The following is a 19,452-nucleotide window of genomic DNA, read 5'->3' as shown; positions in this document are numbered from 1 at the left end:
GCTAAGGCGCATTATGGGTCTGGTGGTTTGATGCCGACAAAAAACAAGTAGATCAAGTATCGTAATTTAAAGAAAAAAGGTCAGATCAGGCTTGTATTGCATATCTGAGTCATGTTTTTTGGGCTATGTATACTGTCTTAGAGAGACGAAAGACTCTAAAAGACAGTATACATAGTCCAAAAAACATGACTCAGATATGCAATACAAGCCTGATCTGACCTTTTTTCAGGGGTGGTGGCCAAGTGGCTAATGAGCTTGGTTTCAGTGCAGAAGGTTCCGAGTTCCAATCCCACCCCTGCCACATTTCTCCATGCAATGTGGAGTTGCGTCAGGAAGGGCATCCGGTGTAAAACCTGTGCCAATTCATGCAGATCCACCTTGGATTTTCTGTCACGACCCCGAGTGCAAAAACAAGGGAGCAGCCGAAGGGATTTATTTACTATACTGTCTTTTAGAGGAGTAGAATATTTATTCCACAGGTTGTGTAGATGCTTTACTGGATGGCTGTTAGCAAAATACACACAGGCAAATACGTTAATGGATTAGCTGTTTAAAGACACAGACAAAGGTATCTGTATTGACAGATACTGAGGGTTCCAATATCTACTGGACATGAAAAAGTGGTATGGTGCCATCCAACTGAGAAGTGGCTCCCATTACAATAAAAACAAGCTCAACAGTCTTGTTTTGTTTAGCTGATGTTGGCAGCAGTTGGTGATGACACATTTTGACATCAAAGCAGTGGCAGTTTAACATTAAGAATGTGACCGGTCCAAACGTTAGCAGGTTGACATGCTAAACCGTTAAAAGGTTTACGCATTACAGACGTGTCATTAACTCCCTTTAGAGCCGCTCAACTGTGCACATCTACAATCATGACTTACATTTTTTGGATCCTGAAGCATGTACACTCAATAAGAAGGGGAGGGGGAGTGCTGTGAAGAATGTACACATTTTTATAATTTTGAAACTATTCATTCGACAAGACTGTTCCGCTTCACAGGCTTCTCTGAATGTGGCTGATGTGCAGCCTTCTTTCCTGTGAAAACAAAGAATATGCAACATGTATCCTTCGTGGCCCAAACAAACCCATGAGCCATTGTGTGATGATCCACCACCCCAGAAAGTAATATTATACTTATATATTTAATATATATATATATACTTAGTATATACTTAATATACTTATTACATAAGTAATATTTATAAGTACAGTATAGAAGTAGTAAAAAATAAACTACAGGTTACATTAGGTTGTCACATGCAGCTGTCGGGTTGTCATTGACGGGGTAAAAGCCAATGATGCAATAGCAAAACGCTTCATGGGCTGGACCATCCCATTTCAGAATTGTTTGTTCCAGGCTCTGTGGTCTCTGAAGTCTTCGTAGGGTGCTCCTGAAGCTGCCATTCTGGATCCACTTGATTGAGCACAAGTTACACAGGATATGACTCCAGATGTACATGTTCAGGGCCAGGTTATACCTTTGAACCTGGGACCTTCTTGTTAGGAAGCAGCAGAACTGCTGCCCCACCGTGCTCACTCATGTAAACATATTTATGTTTACATGAGAGCACGGTGTCTTGAATAAAAAAACAAAAAAAACATTTATAGCCTGCTACTGGTGAAGCATGCATGCCCGTCGTCGCATATATGCTACAATCTGACTCAAATATGCAACTTACCAAATTGACCTGTATGCCTGTTGTCGCAAATTTGCAACATACCATCATTATTATTATAACATAACATAAAGTAATTACCAGAATACCCAATATTACTATCTAGTTTTTGTGCAAAAGTGAAATTAATAATCTCAACATTATTTACCATCTACTTAAAGGCAAAAACACACAAAACATTTTTTTATATACAGCTATATAAATTCGGGCGTTAAGGGGTTAATTGTCATTAAAAATATATAATTCTGCAAGAGAGCAATTATGTTTTGTGGCAGAAGGCACAGCTGAAGCTCTGTTTAATCAGAAGACACTGAACTGTGAATTCCAATAATGTGATTAAGATTGAGCAGTTTGTTTTTTAGTCCTGCCTAAAAGAATATATACCAGCAACAAATTACTTTATTTCATAAATGGACTTGAAGTAAAATTGGTTCTTTCATTTGCAGGCTGTGTGCTGGTGTTCTTTTCACACTGACACATCCACACAGTGCTGCAAGATTCAAACCTCAGGCGAAATCTCTAAATGTTGCAACTCTAGCTGGGGTTTACGAAATTCACCGGCCATTAATTTAAGCCAGTGTTTATTTGGAGGTGAAGAAGAACAAATCAGCAGTCTGCTCTCATCACCAGGGTGCAGCAAGGTCAGACAAGTTCACACACTCCTGATTAGAGGCTAATCACTCGGTGCTGCTGCTCAGCCAATCAGTGCTGGGCACGACAAAATGCAAAAGCTCTCAAAATCAAACCAAGAGTGGACAGTGTCGGAGGAAACATCAAAAGCAGGTAAAGCTACAACTACTGAGTGAAATGAAGCTGCAGTCTGAAGCCCAGGTGGAGACTCTGTTTTTGATGTTTAACTGCATCCTTTTAACGTTGACCTTCATCTTTGGGTTACTGTGGAACGTATGGGTGTGTTGGGTTGTCTTCAAAACAAAAAGTCTCCAGACTTGCAACAATGCTCTCCTTGTCAATCTGGCCATCGCAGATTTGATGAAGTGTTGTGTGGACGCACCGCTGCTGCTCTTCTCTTTTGTGCGTTATGGCAAGGACAGGCCAGGGTCGGTGCCTTTGTGCTCCCTGCAGCAGTTCACCTACGCCCTCTGCAGCTGCGTCCAGCTGCTCACTCTGGTCAGCATCAGCGTGGAGCGCTTCCAAACCATCGCGTTCCCTTTCCAAAAGGACGGGACAAAAGCCAGGATTCGCTTTTGGATCTTGTCCATCTGGGCGTGTGGCCTCATTTTGGCCGTGGTGTCTCTGACTCTGTCCAAGCAAGCTCTTTTTTACATGCTGTGCAGTTGGCATGTGAGGGACCACCGTGAGTATTTGGATCCATTTGGGCCTTATGTGCTGGTGCCGCTGTGGGGACTGTCTCTGACTGTGATCACTGTCCACTACGTGAGAATATTCAAAGTCATCAGGCACCACAGAAAAAAGGTTTTCAATCAAGGAGTGCAGCTGAGGCCCATGGGGGGCGAACACGGTGGCTGGGCAGGTGTTCCTGCTTCGGCACCGCGGACAGCTCCTCTGCCTGCTGTGGCTGACGCTGGTGCTTCCTGTGCTGATGCTCCTTCAGAGATTGTGGGGGCAGTGTGCCTTCTGTGCCCTGGCGCCAGAGAGAGGAGCAGGAAACATCTGGAAGGGAAAGTGGCCCAGCGTTTTGGGTACCTAATCATGGCTTTCACCCTTTTCTGGGTACCCATGGTGGTTATTTTGTTGATGAATATCATCTCGTCGCATGATACGCATGAAGTGAGTGTTTCACTTTACTTTTTCATAAACATTTCAGAATCGTTAAAACAAAAATAAATACTTTAAAATGAAGTTTAAGGGCCCTATGTAGGCCAGCTATAGTGCAATGCATTTTGAGATGTGTCCAACTGTACTTCTCGAACTATATAGTGTGCAATCTGAGCACAAAGTAAGGTGCATGGCACAAAGAGGTTGCATGTACTCAATTGTATGTGTGTGTTTGGACATGATGTTAAATAACATTGTTATCCATCATTCCCTTGTGTGCATGTGAGTTGTGTGTTGTGAACCCAGGGCACTGCTCTTTAGACTCAGTAGGTGGCAGAAGTGAGAGATTTTCTGGCAAGGAAACTGATCACAGCCAAAGTGTGCAGCTTTTTTTTTTTTTTTTTTACAAGCGCAGCATCTACCAGAGGTGACACAGTTCTGTGCCTTGTTCCTGCAACATCTTCACCTCCATCTACATCCACCTGATCTTCTCTGAGGGCCCTGCTGTATTGGTGTTCCTGCCTGTAAACTATGAAAATGATACAAAAATGAGTTTTTAAATGTACTTTTCCCATTAGTTTTAACTTTTTTCTTTTTAGTTTGATGGGTAAAGAGGTGGAATACGAGTGTACACTCACCCTGAACCCAGCTATTTAAAGCAAAAATAATGCACTATACCTGTGCTCGAAGTTGCACATTTGTGCTGGTCTATGGTACAAATTTTCTGCTGCCTCATGATAGCAATGCACCTAACCACACCTCATTTTAAGACCAGCATGCTCAAAGATAAGCACAAGTACTCCCGCTATGTCAACAATGTGGGTGCTGGCACTGGAAATGACAGCTGTGCTGGCTGGAAACTAGCGATGATGCTATTGCTGAGCACTGGTTTGAACCAGATGCAAGATAGGGCCATAAAAGCTTTAAAATAGCAGTTCAAGGCTTCATCTTTCCTTCAGCAAAGGACAAAATCCGAGGGGTGATTGAAAAGTTTTGAGCCTGACCCAGAAAAAGTAGGGTGTGGTTTTCCATCTTTTGCATTAGAGAAACCAACATGTCTCTTGAGAATATATGAAATTTAGACTCACTGGGTGCAATGTTGTAGACAATATTTCAGTGAAGTGAGTCGTGGTGTGGCAGACTGGTAAAGTGGACAAGACTGGTGGGCGTGCCATGATTCATTATCTCACAAAAAAAGGGAAGGTCTCTGAAGGAGCTCCATGATGACGTGTAATACATTCATATATATATATATATATATATATATATATATATATGCACTCTCCTGTAGGATTATGATCTTGTATATATTTGGTACCTATACTTTCTTGTAACTGTATTATTTTATACTTCTGTTTTTAATTTAGCTATCTGTTTGCACTAAAAAGGAGAATCTCTCTAATCTCAATGTACATTTTGTATAATGACAATAAAGGGCAGCTGAGTTGTATAATGACATTAGGTGAGAATGCCCCAACGTATGCTACAGTTAAATGCTGGTCAGCTGAATTCAAGAGGAGCAAAACAAGCGTTGAATATGGAGCAACATCAGGAAGATCCAGAACTGCCAGCTCAACCAATATGAACCAGAAGATCCATCATATGGACCTCGCCGACAGAAGAGGAAGTGAGTGTCACAAAGCCAGTAGTGTAGGCATGTCCCAGGAGAGAGTTCACTCTGTTCTGACAGAAGAACTGTGAATTACAAAGCATTTCAGCACGATGGGTCCCAAGGCTTGTCATAGTCGATCAGAAATGCATGAGGTTCCAGATCTACAGGGAGAATCTACAGCATTTTGAAGCAGATCTGGAGAACATCATATGATGCTTCGAGACCATGGACAAGACCTGGACCCATCACTTTGAAACACAGTCCAAACAATGGAAATATTGGTTCTCCCCCACCAAAGAAAACCCAAACTGTCTCGTCTGCTGGAATGGTCATGGCGACTGTCTTCTGGGATGCTGAGGGCATCATAATGGTGGACTGTCTCCAGATGGGACACAGCATCAATGGGGCCTATTATGCTTTCCTTTTGTGACAGCTGCGGGAGAAAATAAAGTAGAAGTGGTGTGGAATGCTCCAACAAGTTGTTCTGCTTCACCAGGACAATGCTCCAGTCAACACGTCAGTCACTGCAGTGTCTGCCATTCATGAATGTGGCTTTGAACTTGTTTGGCACCCTCCTTATCCCCCTGATTTGGCTCCTTCAGACTTCCATCTGTTTCTAAACATGAAAAGGCATCTTGCTGAAGCTTCCTTGAGCTCCAGGAAAAGACCTTCTATAGAGTATGGTATTAAGGCACTGCAGTGACGCTGGAAAAAACATTTGGACTTACACTGGAGATTATGGTGAAAAATAAAGCATTCCATTAATTCAGTTATGGTTTCTTCTTGTTCAGGCACAAAACCTTTCACCCCTCATATTAGAAACAACTCAAGACACAAAGCAGAACCATAAGCAAATAAACTACAATGTTACCAGTAAAAGCTGACCATTTTTAGTAATGTTTTACGTTCTTTCACTGTTTGTGTTGTTGCCACCCAAGAAAACTGTTGAGTGTATACTGTGTGTCATCACACACTACAGTTTGTGCCTCCTACGTTTCCCACAGCTGCTGACCGAGCTGGAGACTTCAGCCGTCGTACTGAGCTGTGTGCAGGCTGCGGTCGATCCCCTCATCTACACTTTAGTCATGAGACCGTTTCGCTCTGAACTCGCCAAGATGATGTCCTGCCTCGCCAGGTGTCCTGTCAAACTGAGGAGGATGTGAATGTTCCTCACTGGACCAAACGAAGTGGACACTTTGAAAAAGGAAGTCACTGCTTTTGATTACACACTTCCACAGCAAGGCTAGAAATGTAAAAAAAAAAAAAAAAAAAAAAAAGTCCACAGGTTGGTTATTTGTGGCAGATACAGATGTTTTATCAGGCGTTTCACAGTCGGGACACCAGACAAAGTCATAAATAATATCCAACACCTGACAAGATACACACAGCAGTAGTCTCAATGACGTGTGGCATAGGAGGGTAAAGCAAAGAGTGAGAGAAAAACTGACCGAGAGAAAAAGACGAGCTAAAGAGTACAGAACAGAGACAAACACAATCACAGATCTGTTTTTGTTGGTAAAGAAAAATGCAATTGTTTGACATGTTGAGCAAAAAGATGCTTATAATACAAATTCAAACTGTCATTCAAAGTGCAGCTGACACTAAATAACAGTTTCCCAAAAGCACCTTAAAGCTAAAATGGTTCCAAACCAACAGCCTTGGCCTTAAAGGGACGTCTTTATGATTGTTGAAGCAAAACATCCCCGCAAGTCTGTTTTTAGCCTAGTGGATTTGTTTTACTTTGGAAATGGTGACTGCTGCCATGAATGTTAAAAACGATGATTTAAAGCTACAGTGTGTATGATTTAATGTCACGTTATGGTGATGTGAAGGGTTCAGTGTAAGCTAATCAAAAACCCAATGATTCAATGTTGGTGGTAATTATATACTAATGAACAGATGGTTATGAATGCTGTATTCTATATTTGCTAATAAACACCACTAAATCCAACACGGTAGCTTTTTTTGGATGGGGTGGGGGTGCTATTTTGTGCTTGAATAATTGTGAAGTGCTGCTTTAAGATGCTTTGGGAAACTGGGCTCTGTCTTGAAACAGGCACGCAGGGGACAAATGCCATTTTATCAACGTCTTAGCAAGACAAAACACAAACTGGACTTCTGTTACCCATGTTACCACCGTTGTTGTAGTTTAAGTCTAAAAGACCGACTTGATGCTGTGATGATTAAACCATAATTAAACGTATTTAACCTCATTTTTAAAATGACACTTAGAATTTATGCCTGTATTTTTTTTTCCTAGTCCAGTTAAATTAGCACACAGCTAAACTAAACACTAACACTGGATCTAGGCTTTTGTCACCATGTACAGTACTAAGATAACCAGCAATAGTACTAGGCCACTACTAGGAAAACAGAGGTAAAATACATCCTGCTCCAAGTCTAGGTTTTTGATGTTCTTTGGGCTGGTACTTTACCGTAGGATCAGAGAGAACTAATACACAACAGAGGAGACTAACAGAGTCTTTGATACGTTTTTCTCAGTTTCTAATTGAGCAGTTTGATTACATCAGCAGAATATTTACTACAGAAACTGCAGTACTGCTTGTGACTGAATGCCGTTGGCTGAAAAAGACGATGTGCTGATGTTTAGGTTCCATCTGCATGTTCCTAATCAGCTGTTGTTTAACTGGCATCATGAGATATTCCAAAGTCCCGTCTGTGTAGCTGTTGGATTTGGAATGACATTCAAGATGAAACAGACATACTGTGAGGTTAGCAGAGCTGAAAGGTCAGCGTTCAGGGGTACAAAGGTCAACTCCGATGACAGCAAATGCTAAAGTTACACCACCAGGCTGTGAGTTGAGAGAACAGACAGATTGGAGATTTGCGGATAGTTCGGAGTAGATAGTGCGGCCTCTTGTCCAACAGGCTTCCCTGCCTGCTTCAAATGAAAAGAAATTAGATCCTTTGAAACACAGAGAAAGACAAAGAATTACAAACACCAAGTTTCCTAAGCACAAAGAGTACACATACGCAACAACTTTGGAAAAAGGCCGCCGAGTTTGGAGAAGAAGAAAATGCTCGACAGCTATAAAGATTACCGAAAGCATACTGTTCACACAGAAGGTCGGGATGCAACGGGACGACGACGAGAGAGAAGAGCATGAGGGAGGAAGCGAGAGGGCGAGAACGAGAGGACAGCGTTACTGGTTCTGCCAAATGATAGCCAAATATTACAAAATATCCTATTAACAATATACACAAAGAATCCGGGCTAACGTCAAATTTGTGTCAGAAATTCTCAGTGAATGCCTTGTGCTTTTAATTAAATGTGGTGTTCTGAGTTCAGGTCAGGTCTGGAAGCATGCACTGCTACCTCATGTTGCCTCATCCATCACCTTAGAGAATCACCTTGAGTCCTGAATGGCAACTACCCAGGCAGACAACCAGTGCATCTATAAAGGAACTATCTATATGCTGCAGCCAGGTGGAGCGTGGGGGTGACCTTGGCCTTCTCCAGTCACTGCAGTCCTCAACACGCTGGACTGCGCTCAAAGAAACAGGCTGCATGACCAAAGGTGGCGCTCCCTCACAATGTAAGTAATACTTCTCATCTGAATCTCCCTAAGTAACCGCTCATTTAACACAAAGCCATTCCAGCGGTACTCAAAGATCCTCCGGAGACACCTAAAGACCAAAGACATCTAGTCATCACATTAGGTCGCATCCAAGCCTCACAGCCACACAGTAAGACCGGAAGCCCCAGGACCCACAAGACTATTGGCGTCACCAAACATCTCTGTCCGATGACCTCATAATTTTACAAACACAAGAGGTCAAAGTCAGTTTCTTTCACGTCTGCAGGCTCTAAGCGCCAAAAGGAAGAGAGCAGGCAGAAAACCTAGGAACAGAAAACAAAAGCAATTTCTTTCCCTCCACGCCGGTTAAACAGGCACATGTCATGTAAAAAGGCTTGCAACTGAGAATTTTGGACAGAAATGTGTACAGGGAACCCTTCATAGTGGCAGATAGTCAAATATACCTCATAATGAGCCTAAGAGACTTCCAGAAGAACTGAAACTCAAGTTTTCAATCAATGGACAAAAACACACAGAAACAGGCACAGTATCCTATAACCACACCACAATTCCTTTAGCTAGAAAAATAAAATAAAATTAAATAAAAAATCAGATACTCCCATTCAGATTAACTTCCACCACAAACACACCTATTGGATTTCACAAAGGGGATCTGGGATCTGGTGGCGTGTTTCAAGCGGCGGAACCAAAAGTGACGATGGGCATGATGAGTCCGTGGGAAATGTTTTGGGATCATGTTGAATTTTATTATTTTTTTGTTGCCCTCCCATTTGATTTCTGTCAGTCTTCAGTTCACAGCTCCTGTTCAAAAATCCACGAGGGTCAAACTGAAGCCAAAATCATAAAAAGGTGCTTTTGTGCACAGTGACACTTATTCTGGGAACTCGTCCGACACTTTGGAGGCACTCTACAACACACCTGATTCTAACCCACTCTCCAGGCACGTTTTACTCACTCTCTCTCTCTCTCTCTCTCTCTCTCTCTCTCTCTCACACACACACACACACAAACACACACACAAGCGGCTAACACCAACACAATGGATCTAAAATCCATCCTCCAACTGAGTCAGGAGTCCAAGTCACTACAGTACATGACCAGCAGAGGTCAGGCTTCACCACAGCCAGACGAGGACTCTGACCACCTTCTCGTGATTCCCAGTCCTCCTCCGTCCCTCAGTCTGTCTTACTGAGTCTTAAATCTGTCTGTCTGTGCAACACGCCTGCACTCCAGTCTTCACAGTGCAGACACCTTGACGACGTTTTGGTGTGCGAGGCCTGCGGGCAGATGGGCGTCGCCCTCGGGGGTCGTCACCGGCGGTGTTGGGATGCTGATGATTGCTGTGGTGATCTGGCTGCTCTGGCAGTTGAGAGGAGCCGGCTCGTCCATGCGCATGTTGAGACTGGAGCGGCTGCAGGAGCAGAAGAAAGAAGACTTCAGCTGCTGCACCTTCAGGCGTTGAGCAGATGGATTTAAAACTGGATACTTGTTTATGTTCCAAACAGCTTCAGGGGTCAAATATATAAACAATGTGATCATCCCACAAAACATGCATATTTTGACAAACAAACACACACACACACACACACACACACACACACACACACACACACACACACACACACACACACACACACACACACACACACACACACACACACACACACACACACACACACGCACACACACAGAGAAATATGTAAATTTGGGGTGGCAATGTGCAAGAGCAGACATCAAAGCAGTGTGAATGAAACGAGAAGAAACACTTTTACTGTCTTATTCTAATCGAGTGTGTCTGATTTGTTAAACTACATAACAAACCACTCCAGTAGAGATCAAATTAACAGGATGAATTTAATAACTATTATTTCTTCTTATCACTCATGTTTAATCTGCTTTGGTGTGAAGCACTTTGTAAACTTGGATATGAGCACTTTAAATAGTTCTGACATTTTAGCTGATGAGCTGAAATGTCAATGTAGATGATCACTTACTGTGATTAAGTTCTGAATTAATGATCATCTAAACCTTTTTACATAATGACTGTGAGGAACACCGGTATCTTGCTAATGACATCATGGAAGCTGGGAAAAGTTTCAGCCATGGCCCACAATGCACGTAACCTGCAATGAAGTTAACCTTTATTAAAAAAAAAAGAAGAAAAAACTGACGTCATCAGAGCAGACAGGGTTTGCATACAATATGCTCACACACAGCCTGTTAAAAACACTCCCCTGCATTAAAGCTACAGTGTGTAGGCTTTAGTGTCACCTAGTAGTGAGGCTACAGATTGCATTATGCCATCTTCAATCACGTTTGTTTCCTTTCATGGTTTTTCTTTTTTTTAGCAACAATGATTCAAACTGTATCATTCAAAGTGCAGCTGACAGGAAACAGCCTGGGCCTGACTTCCCAAAAAGCAGCTTAACCCTCAAGCAACCAAGATATTTTACAAAATAAGGCCCAGTTCAAACTGGGGTTTGCAATCCAGCTCATGCCAGATTCAATCTGGATTGCTTTCAAGACGGACAGCGTTCAGACCTGGCTTTCAAATTTGGCACACATGCGTCCAAACTCAAGCCAAATTCAAGCTGTGTGCACATGTGTGTGTATGGGTGTTGCTGCTTGCCATAGTGACAAGGACAACCTGGCTGTGTTTTATCTTTACCAAGGAGGAATAACGGACAGTTTGTTGGATTATTTAAGTGCAGAGGGCCACTTGGCTTTAAACAGGTAAACCTGAATTTGTGTGAATCTATATTATAACAGCCAAGTGGCCTCTGTGTGCGTATGTGTTTGTGTATATGGCTTTGATCACAGAGAAACTGGGGAGAGCTGACATTTGCCGTTTGGTATGTTTATGTATTTTTGGTCAAGGATGAATGCTGTGAAAACGGAAAGTTGACAGGACAAATATTTTTGGAGAAATTAGCAATTTAAGCTAACCAGTAAACAATGGATTTTGTGCTGCAATGCATCATGGGAGTTTGGGGTTTTAAATGTTGTTATTCTGGTTCATATTAGTTTAACAGTCTTGTTAGTATTATTGATTTTTTCTCTTTTTGTAGTTCAATTGCTTTAGTCTGTGTAGTTAAGTGTCATGTTGTTGTTACCATTAGTGAAAAGTGTATTGCTTTTGATGTCTTCCACCACTGTCTCTGTTTGTGCATGTCTAAAAATAGAAGCACCTGCTTGCGGCGGAATGCGGAAAAGACAAAAGGCTCTCTGTGCGTGTGTATAACTTTGATCACGGACAAATACATGGATGACACAAGAAAGGGAAACTTGGATAGCAATAGCAATTATTATTGCTATTATTATAATAATTTTGTGTATATAATAACAATAACCTAAACAATTTAGAAATACATTAAGACCGTAAATTAACATTACAAAATTACATAATTAACAGGAAATAAAAGGGCTGAGTTCTTCTTCCAAAAACTGTTGAGGTCTAAGGTTCTAAAACCATTCTGGACTCACACGCCATTCCAACTCATTATAGAAACTCTGCACAATTTATTACCACCCTTGAAAAATGTCAGCTACCTATTTTATAAACACTAACCAATCTAGAGCTTGTGGATCCCCACGGGCAACATGCTAGTAAATTTATAACCTCTCAAAAAGTTAACTTTTGAAGCTCACATCATCAACCTGCAGTCTGTCCCTGCAGATGACATAAATACTGCTGTAATGGCCGCTGTGACGGTTTTCTGATGCCAACATCTGAATCAGCTGTGTGTGTTTCCGTGTTTCTGTGTGGCGATAAGGCCTCACAGAGAAAGAAGGTTATTTGCTTTACTAAGAGCTTTACTGGAGAAGAAAGTGAGGGCGCTTGGACATAGTTTGATGTCAAGGTCACAAGCTAGATTGATTCAATCTGTATTTGTGTTCAGACCGTGGCAAGTCCCAAATCCATCTCAAATCCGACTCAAGCCACCTCCAAGCTGTGGAAATGGCGACTGCACTGCTTCACAACATAAAGCCAGCACCATGGGTGCTAAAAACGATGATTTCAAGTTACACTATAAAGTGCCATCTAGTGGTGAGGTCACAGATTACATTATGCCTTCATGTTTCCACTTATTTGGTAAGATTCATGCTCCATGGTGCATGAACATAGTTCTTTCGGTCATGACTCAACCGTCATGACCATAAGTGAAAGTAGGAAAGACGATTGACCAGTATATCAAGAGCTTCGCCTTTTGGCTCAGCATCCTTTTTATCACAACAGTACGGTAGAGTGAATGCAAGACCATCCCTGCTGCACCGATTCCTCGGCCAATCTCATGCTCTATTATCTACTTACTCGTGAACACAACTCAGAGGTAGTCAAACTCCTTCACTTGGGGCAAGACCTCATTCCCTATCCGGAATAGGCAATATCAGAATCAGAATATCCTCTATCTGAAACACTACGTTTGTACAGTAAATGACTGCAACCACTGAGTTCAAGTTATTCACATAGTTTAGGAGTAAATTAGCACTTCATCAGTTGTCATTAGTTACATGATGGCTAATTAGTCTAGTGCTGGCTGTTGCCTGCAAGCTCTGCTCATTGTGACATAATTTTCAGTGGACCACGGCCATATTTTCAGCCTCGGCTTCCAAATGCAAATAATATGAACTAATGAGGAAAGAGAGAGAGAAAATAAACACATTTTTGTTCAACAAATATCACAGTCATATTCACACGCTGTTAGGAGCAGTTTGACAGAATGTGACCAAAATGCTACAAAGGGTGATTGAGAAGTTTTGAGCCTGACCCAGAAAAAGTAAGGCGTGGTTCTCTATCTTTTGCATTCTGAGAAAACATTTCTCAACATTGCACTCAGTGAATCAAAACTTCACACATTCTTGAGATATGTTGGTTTCTTAGAATAAAACCCTCTACTTTTTCTGGTTCGGGTTCAAAACTTCTCAATCACCCCTCGTATGTGTAGTACTGGGTGTCCTGGGCTCACCTGGTGCTCAGGTGCTGAATGTGGATGGTGCTGAGCTCCTGTAAGCCTTGTTGGTGTGTGTGTGGGCGTGCCAAAGGATGCATGTGTGCTGTGGCACTGGAGTTGGGTAAAGGGGCGTGTCGCTTCTTGCTTCGCCGAGTGCAGCATGTGCCCGTTAAGCCATCTTGGCTGGAGAGGGAGGGGCTACGAGATGTGTAATTCTGTAGCCCCGCCTCCAGGTAGCTTTGTTGGTAATAGTGCTCATCCACAAACTCATGGTTCTAAAAGGAAAAGCAGAGGAAGAGAGAAAAGTCACAAAAAAGACAAGACATTTACAACATTTAAATTTACGAGAACAAAAGGTGCAGCAGGCTGCAGGGAGGACGTGTCTTTCTTTCTCTTTATTTGGTAAACAGAGCTTGATTGAGAACTGAATGATTTAGGACTATTGGTCTTCACGTGGCTTATTTTTGTAAATATGCAGAGTAAAGCATGAGAGACCACGTGCATGTGCAAATGTGCACCAAATCTCCCAAAGGCAGGAACAACAATACAGGTTTTAAGGGCACTGTAACATCTTTCTATTTTAATGCAGCACACAGTACATGCAATGAAGAAAGCAAATTATGTTAGTTTTTTTCTTTAAAATGAGATTTGACACTTGATAGTTTTGTCTTTATTGAAATCAAAAAATACTTAATTTTATGTGGGGAATGTTTGGACATTTCCTATTTGATTTTCTGTTGACACAGTATGGAAGAAAACACACACACACACACACACACACACACACACACACACACACACACACACACACACACACACACACACACACACACACACACACACACACACACACACACACACACACACACAGAGTACTATAGCTTTGTTCGACTATAAATTTTGTCTGAATCAATAGTGTCATCATCTTGTCGTCTGTCCTTCCAAATGCATGATGACGTAAACACTTTATCCCTTGAATGGGCTATGAAATGTCCACTTTGATGTCATCTTAAGCTGGACAAGAAGCCTATTGAAGATTGGTCACACTGACCTGCTTTTTTGGGGGAAGAAATAGATCAACACAGTCAGTAATGATATAAATGCAACATCCCCTGAATAGGCCAAGACATCATTATCAATTTGCTGTCAGTGATGCATCCTGGGATGGACCAAAGGCCTGCTGAAGACTGGTGACCATTACCTCTTTTTTTGCCATTGTAGTCATGCCAGTGGCACATACAGAGAAGAAGCCTATTAAAGATTAGTGGCTTTAAGCTTCACAGCTTAAGGAGCTCGGAGTCGAGCCGCTGCTCCTCCATGTCGAAAGGAGCCCGCTGAGGTGGCTCGGGAATCTTTTCCAGATGCCCCCTGGACGACTCGCTGGAGAGGTGTTCCGGGCACGTTCCATCAGGAGGAGGCCCCGGGGAAGACCCAGGACACGCTGGAGGGACTATGTCTCTCGGCTGGCTTGGGAACGCCTCGGGGTTCCCCTGGAGTTGCTGGGGGAGGTGTGTGTGGATCGGGAGGTCTGGGGGGCTTTGCTTGAGCTGCTGCCTCCACGACCCGGGCTCCAGATAAAGCAGAAGAAAATGGATGGATGGGTGGATGGGCCTTAAGCTTCTTTTTTCTGGGAACACGGGTCATTATTCATTCACCAGTCACGTGTACTTCACATCAGTGTTCTCAGTGCTGAAACATCGTATGTTTATCTGATACAGTGATATCAATGTGAGTGATTTGTGAATGCACATAAAAACACATGAGAAATGCTAACATTAGAGTCCCTTAATTCAGAGAGGAGCGGCATGGCGAGTCAGGAAAAAAAAAAAAACGGTCAAATGACTCGTGGTACCATCTTGGTTCCAAAATAGCATTCGCTGTTAATCTATCTGCATATAAATCCAACTATTTTATTTATTTATTTGCTCAAAATCCCGGGTTGCTGTGCATTTGGATGCACAAATAGACACAACAAGGGCTTCAAGATGTACAGATTCCCTTCAGATCCGAACAGAAGAAAAATTTGGGAAAATAAAGTCAGCCGTGGGGGATGGAAGTGACTTCATCGTCAAAGCTTTGCGAGGTAAATTTATTGTTCAGTCCCATGTGCAGTAAAACTCAACTCAACCGTCATTGTATAAACCAGATATTCGCAGTCACCACACAAAAAAGTCCCAAAGTTTTTTTTGTTTTCCAGGTCTGGGCGGCTTTGCTTGAGCTGCTGCCCCCGCGACCCGACTCTGGATAAAGCGGAAGAAAATGGATGGATGGATGGATGGATGTAATAAACACCGTATATAATGGATTTTGTCAAACGGATTTTTCGCTCACATCGGATAAAATGTCCCATTCGACCGCAATGTATTTCTATTAAAAACCCCTCACATATGCGACCGGAGTCACTTCCGTGATTAAAGGACCGACCTGCAGCCTGACATGCACCTGTTAAATCAGACGCAAAAGGCTGTGATTTGACACTTTTCTGCTTTTACTTCTTCGTCTGCCATCATATTATAATAGTTTTTGCAGTGCACTGATTACATTTCAGGATCGCATACATTTCACCAAAAAGTCCACAAATTTACAACAGAGTCAGAAAAAGTACACCTTACTTTTGATTTGGAGGTGACAATTGTAGAAAGAAAAGCTTGTTGAGGGTCCAGAATAAAACATAATCCAGAGAAGGACAACGGTAAAACTGTTACGCACGTCACTGCATGACACAGAGTTACAGAGCTGCAGAAGTGTAAATCCAGCTTTAAATCAATTAAATAAATCAACATTAATTGTAAATTCATTTTTTATTATCTATTATTTATTACCTCCGCCAAGGAGGTTATGTTTTCGGTTGCATCCGTTTGTTGGTTGGTTTGTTAGCAGGATTACTCAAAAAATCCTCAACGGATTTCAATGAAATTTTTACCAGAGGTGTAGCTTGGCCTAACTTAGAAGTCATTAAATGTTGGTAACGATCTGGAACACGATCCAGATCCAGTAATTTTTTAAGGATTCTTTATCATTGCAGGATAGGGCCAATTTCCATATTTTTGCAGACGGGTCACAAAGGCTGAACAAAAATTAAGTTATGACACAACAATAATTTAGCATTTGTTTCTCCTCATTGAATAAACTTATTAGAAAATTAAAAAAAAACTTTTGTAGTTCATGCAGTTTCTCTTTATAAATACATTTGCTGAAGATCTAAGGGTTTAACCACTGAATCTGAAACATGATGGTAGATGCGTAAAATGACGTGGAATAAGTCTCTTTGCCAAAGGGTATTCCATGTGACGTCAGTGACCCTATGGCCTTGGCGGAGTGCTTCTAGTTTTGATAGTACCTATACCTGGATGTGTTGCGGTATGTGGTTAAATAATTAAAAAAACATTGAAAACATAAAAGTTTAATTCAGTATTTCAGCATAGTTGGCCCCAAAATGGTGCCATGTTGAGTGGCGTCGAGTTAACGCTACTCTCTGAATAAAGGGCACCCCCCCCCCCACACACACACACATTTTTTACTATATGGTGAACGTGTTGTGTGATGGAGCATGCTGAGTGGATCTTTAAATGACTGACAGATTGAAGTGACTTATTTCTGGAAAAATACCTCAAACGTACATCCATTCACCAAAATCCATCAAACTGAATTACATAATCCAACCAAATGATTTGTTTTGTTGTTGCCTGAAGAAACCAACCCCCAATCATCGGTGGTGATAAATTAAGCCAACAAGCAAGTCACTCACCATAGACCCCCCCCCCCCCCCCCCACCCGCCCCATATTAAATTATCCAACTTTATAAAAGAAATAAACATTTATAGCCTGGTATAAAAATGGTTTTGTTCTATGTACCTATTTCTTGCTACAAGACAACTGCATTTTGGGTGAATTATTTTACAACTCATCTGACCTAAAATTTAAATTTAAGAATAATGGAAGTGAATCAGAGCCCTGTTAGCAGTAGCTGCTAGCTGCTGTGTCCTCCAACCAGTTGCATTGACTGTTTATCCTTTATTTATTCAGCATAGTATGTGCTTTAATTTGCACTAATTAGCAGGTAGGTTGGTAACATTAGGTCTACTTAGGTTACTACATTAGGCTACCAAGGCAATGTTTAGTACTTGCTCCCGAATCAAACAGTTGAACCAAACTTAACCTGTTAGCCTCAGCTTAGCTTAGCGTCAACCTACAGGTGACGCCATGGACGGTTTGATCAGCATATATACAGTCTACAGCAGAAACATGTCTGTCATGCAAATGAACCTGTTTTGATGTTTTTGAGGCAGGAACTGATGGGCATGAAATGGTTTGATTGCGTCATAAAGGAGTCATAAACTATCACAGTATAATGATCTGCACGTCCCCTGCACATAAAACCTTGTCACACCCAGGGTACAGTGATCCTTAAAAACCACCACGGGCCTCAAGGTCTACATAGGACTTTTTCTTCTCTTATTGTGAACCACAAATCGACCAAAATGTATTGATGAAAGCACAATGAGCTTTTTTAACGCTTATTTATCTTAGTTTTTAAATCTTACACAACTGTTCTCTTTTTTGAATGATAAAGGATTCAATAAAGAATGATGTTATTCTGTGTCGTCACATGACTAAGGTAAAATGAGGACGTGCACTCACGGTGGTTTTCTCCAAACAGTGCAGCAGGTGGTGGTGCTGGCTCTCTAACAGCGACGTGGACTTACTTAACTGCTGCTCCTCTTCAGAACTCTGAAATCACAAACACACATGTGCACACAGTGAGCGTTCTGCTCCTTTCTGTCAGGAAGCCACTAATCAGATGTGGGAGATGTGTGGCTGGCTGCTGTCTCAGTACCTGATATGAAAGGTTCATCTTGTATGGAAGTTGCTTCAGATGGAGAAGGAGACAAAAGCAGACAGACAGGTAGAGTTTTACTGATGTTCACAGCACAGTACTGAGAACAGGCAGCTGTCCACGGCCGCGCCGCTCAGACACGGAGAACAGAGCCAGTCTGACCCCGAAGGGCACGGCTGCCAACATCAGTGGAGCCAGTGCATTGATCTGCAGTGGGAGGGAGACTTCTGGCACGGCTCCCTGTACGCTGTGTCTACGATTCATAGAAAAATTCCACCACAACATTTTACCGCCATCTCTCTGAGCGCGCACACTGGTTACACGTGACTCGTTAATGACTTGTTTTATTCCTCAGTGTTGGTGCCGTTGCCTGTTGATGCACTTATTTGTGTATTTGTGTGTGTGTGTGTGTGTGTGTGTGTGTGGGTGGGTGGATGGGGTGGGGGTGCTATTTGCAGTCCTGCGCTGTAAATGATGCTCATTTCTGAGCAGAAGCGAGGAGAGACAGATATTTACTTAGCAACAAAATATCAGTGTGGCAAAGAAAATCCTATTTATGACTGAACTGGTAAAAATATATCAAAGGGGGCGGCATTTTTAAAGCAAAAATAGCACAGACAACTGTGGTATGTTTAAAATTAAACCACAACCACATTTAACTGTGAAAATATTTTTTCCCATAACCCCATGAACTCTTTATTTAGCTCCATTTGAAATTTCAGACTCTTATTTTGAATGATGTTTACAAAAAGATCATAATATCGAAGATCTTTCCAAAACATGACCATGAGTGAGACAAAGAATACCACCGATGTGCTTGTCAGAGCTGCAGCAGTGATTCTCAGATCCAGATGTTCTATGAGTTGCATCAGTATTTCCCAGAAGAACTTCTAGTTGCTGTTTATAAATACAAACCTTAAAAATGCACACAATCCTGAAGGCTACACAACATCAATGAAAAGAAAGTGGAACATTGAGTGCAGATGATTTGTTGAAGCAATTTTGTGTTTGTTAAGTGGTTGGCAGGTGCTGGAAGTGGAAGCGTCTTTGCTGAGGGGGTATATTCCTGCATTG

The 19,452-nt window shown here is 42.0% G+C and overlaps 2 protein-coding genes across 3 annotated transcripts in view; one reads left to right on the top strand and one right to left on the bottom strand.

Annotated features, from left to right (window-relative positions):
* Nucleotides 1–2,118: 2,118 nt before the first annotated feature.
* Nucleotides 2,119–6,211, top strand: LOC117512476 (neuropeptide FF receptor 1-like). Its single transcript, XM_034172566.1, has 2 exons — nt 2,119–3,429; nt 6,034–6,211. The coding sequence occupies exons 1-2, from the start codon at nt 2,488–2,490 to the stop codon at nt 6,190–6,192; spliced, it is 1,101 nt and encodes a 366-aa protein (XP_034028457.1). The 5' UTR covers nt 2,119–2,487; the 3' UTR covers nt 6,193–6,211.
* A 108-nt stretch (nt 6,212–6,319) lies between these two features.
* kcnd3 (potassium voltage-gated channel, Shal-related subfamily, member 3) overlaps nt 6,320–19,452 on the bottom strand; it is a 486,339-nt gene continuing 473,206 nt past the window's right edge. For both annotated transcript variants that reach the window (XM_034172565.1, XM_034172564.1), the window contains exons 5-8: nt 18,379–18,411; nt 18,183–18,272; nt 13,557–13,816; nt 6,320–10,000 (exon numbers count right to left, since the gene is read on the bottom strand). In XM_034172565.1, coding sequence (XP_034028456.1) covers nt 9,826–10,000; nt 13,557–13,816; nt 18,183–18,272; nt 18,379–18,411 — 558 coding nt within the window. In that variant the 3' untranslated portion in view covers nt 6,320–9,825. The remainder of the gene's footprint in view (nt 10,001–13,556; nt 13,817–18,182; nt 18,273–18,378; nt 18,412–19,452) is intronic.

This window comes from Thalassophryne amazonica, chromosome 6, assembly GCF_902500255.1.
Source record: "Thalassophryne amazonica chromosome 6, fThaAma1.1, whole genome shotgun sequence".
Taxonomy (NCBI): domain Eukaryota; kingdom Metazoa; phylum Chordata; class Actinopteri; order Batrachoidiformes; family Batrachoididae; genus Thalassophryne; species Thalassophryne amazonica.
The sequence above is the reverse complement of the archived record's forward strand: the minus strand, read 5'-3'. Positions and strand labels throughout refer to the sequence as shown.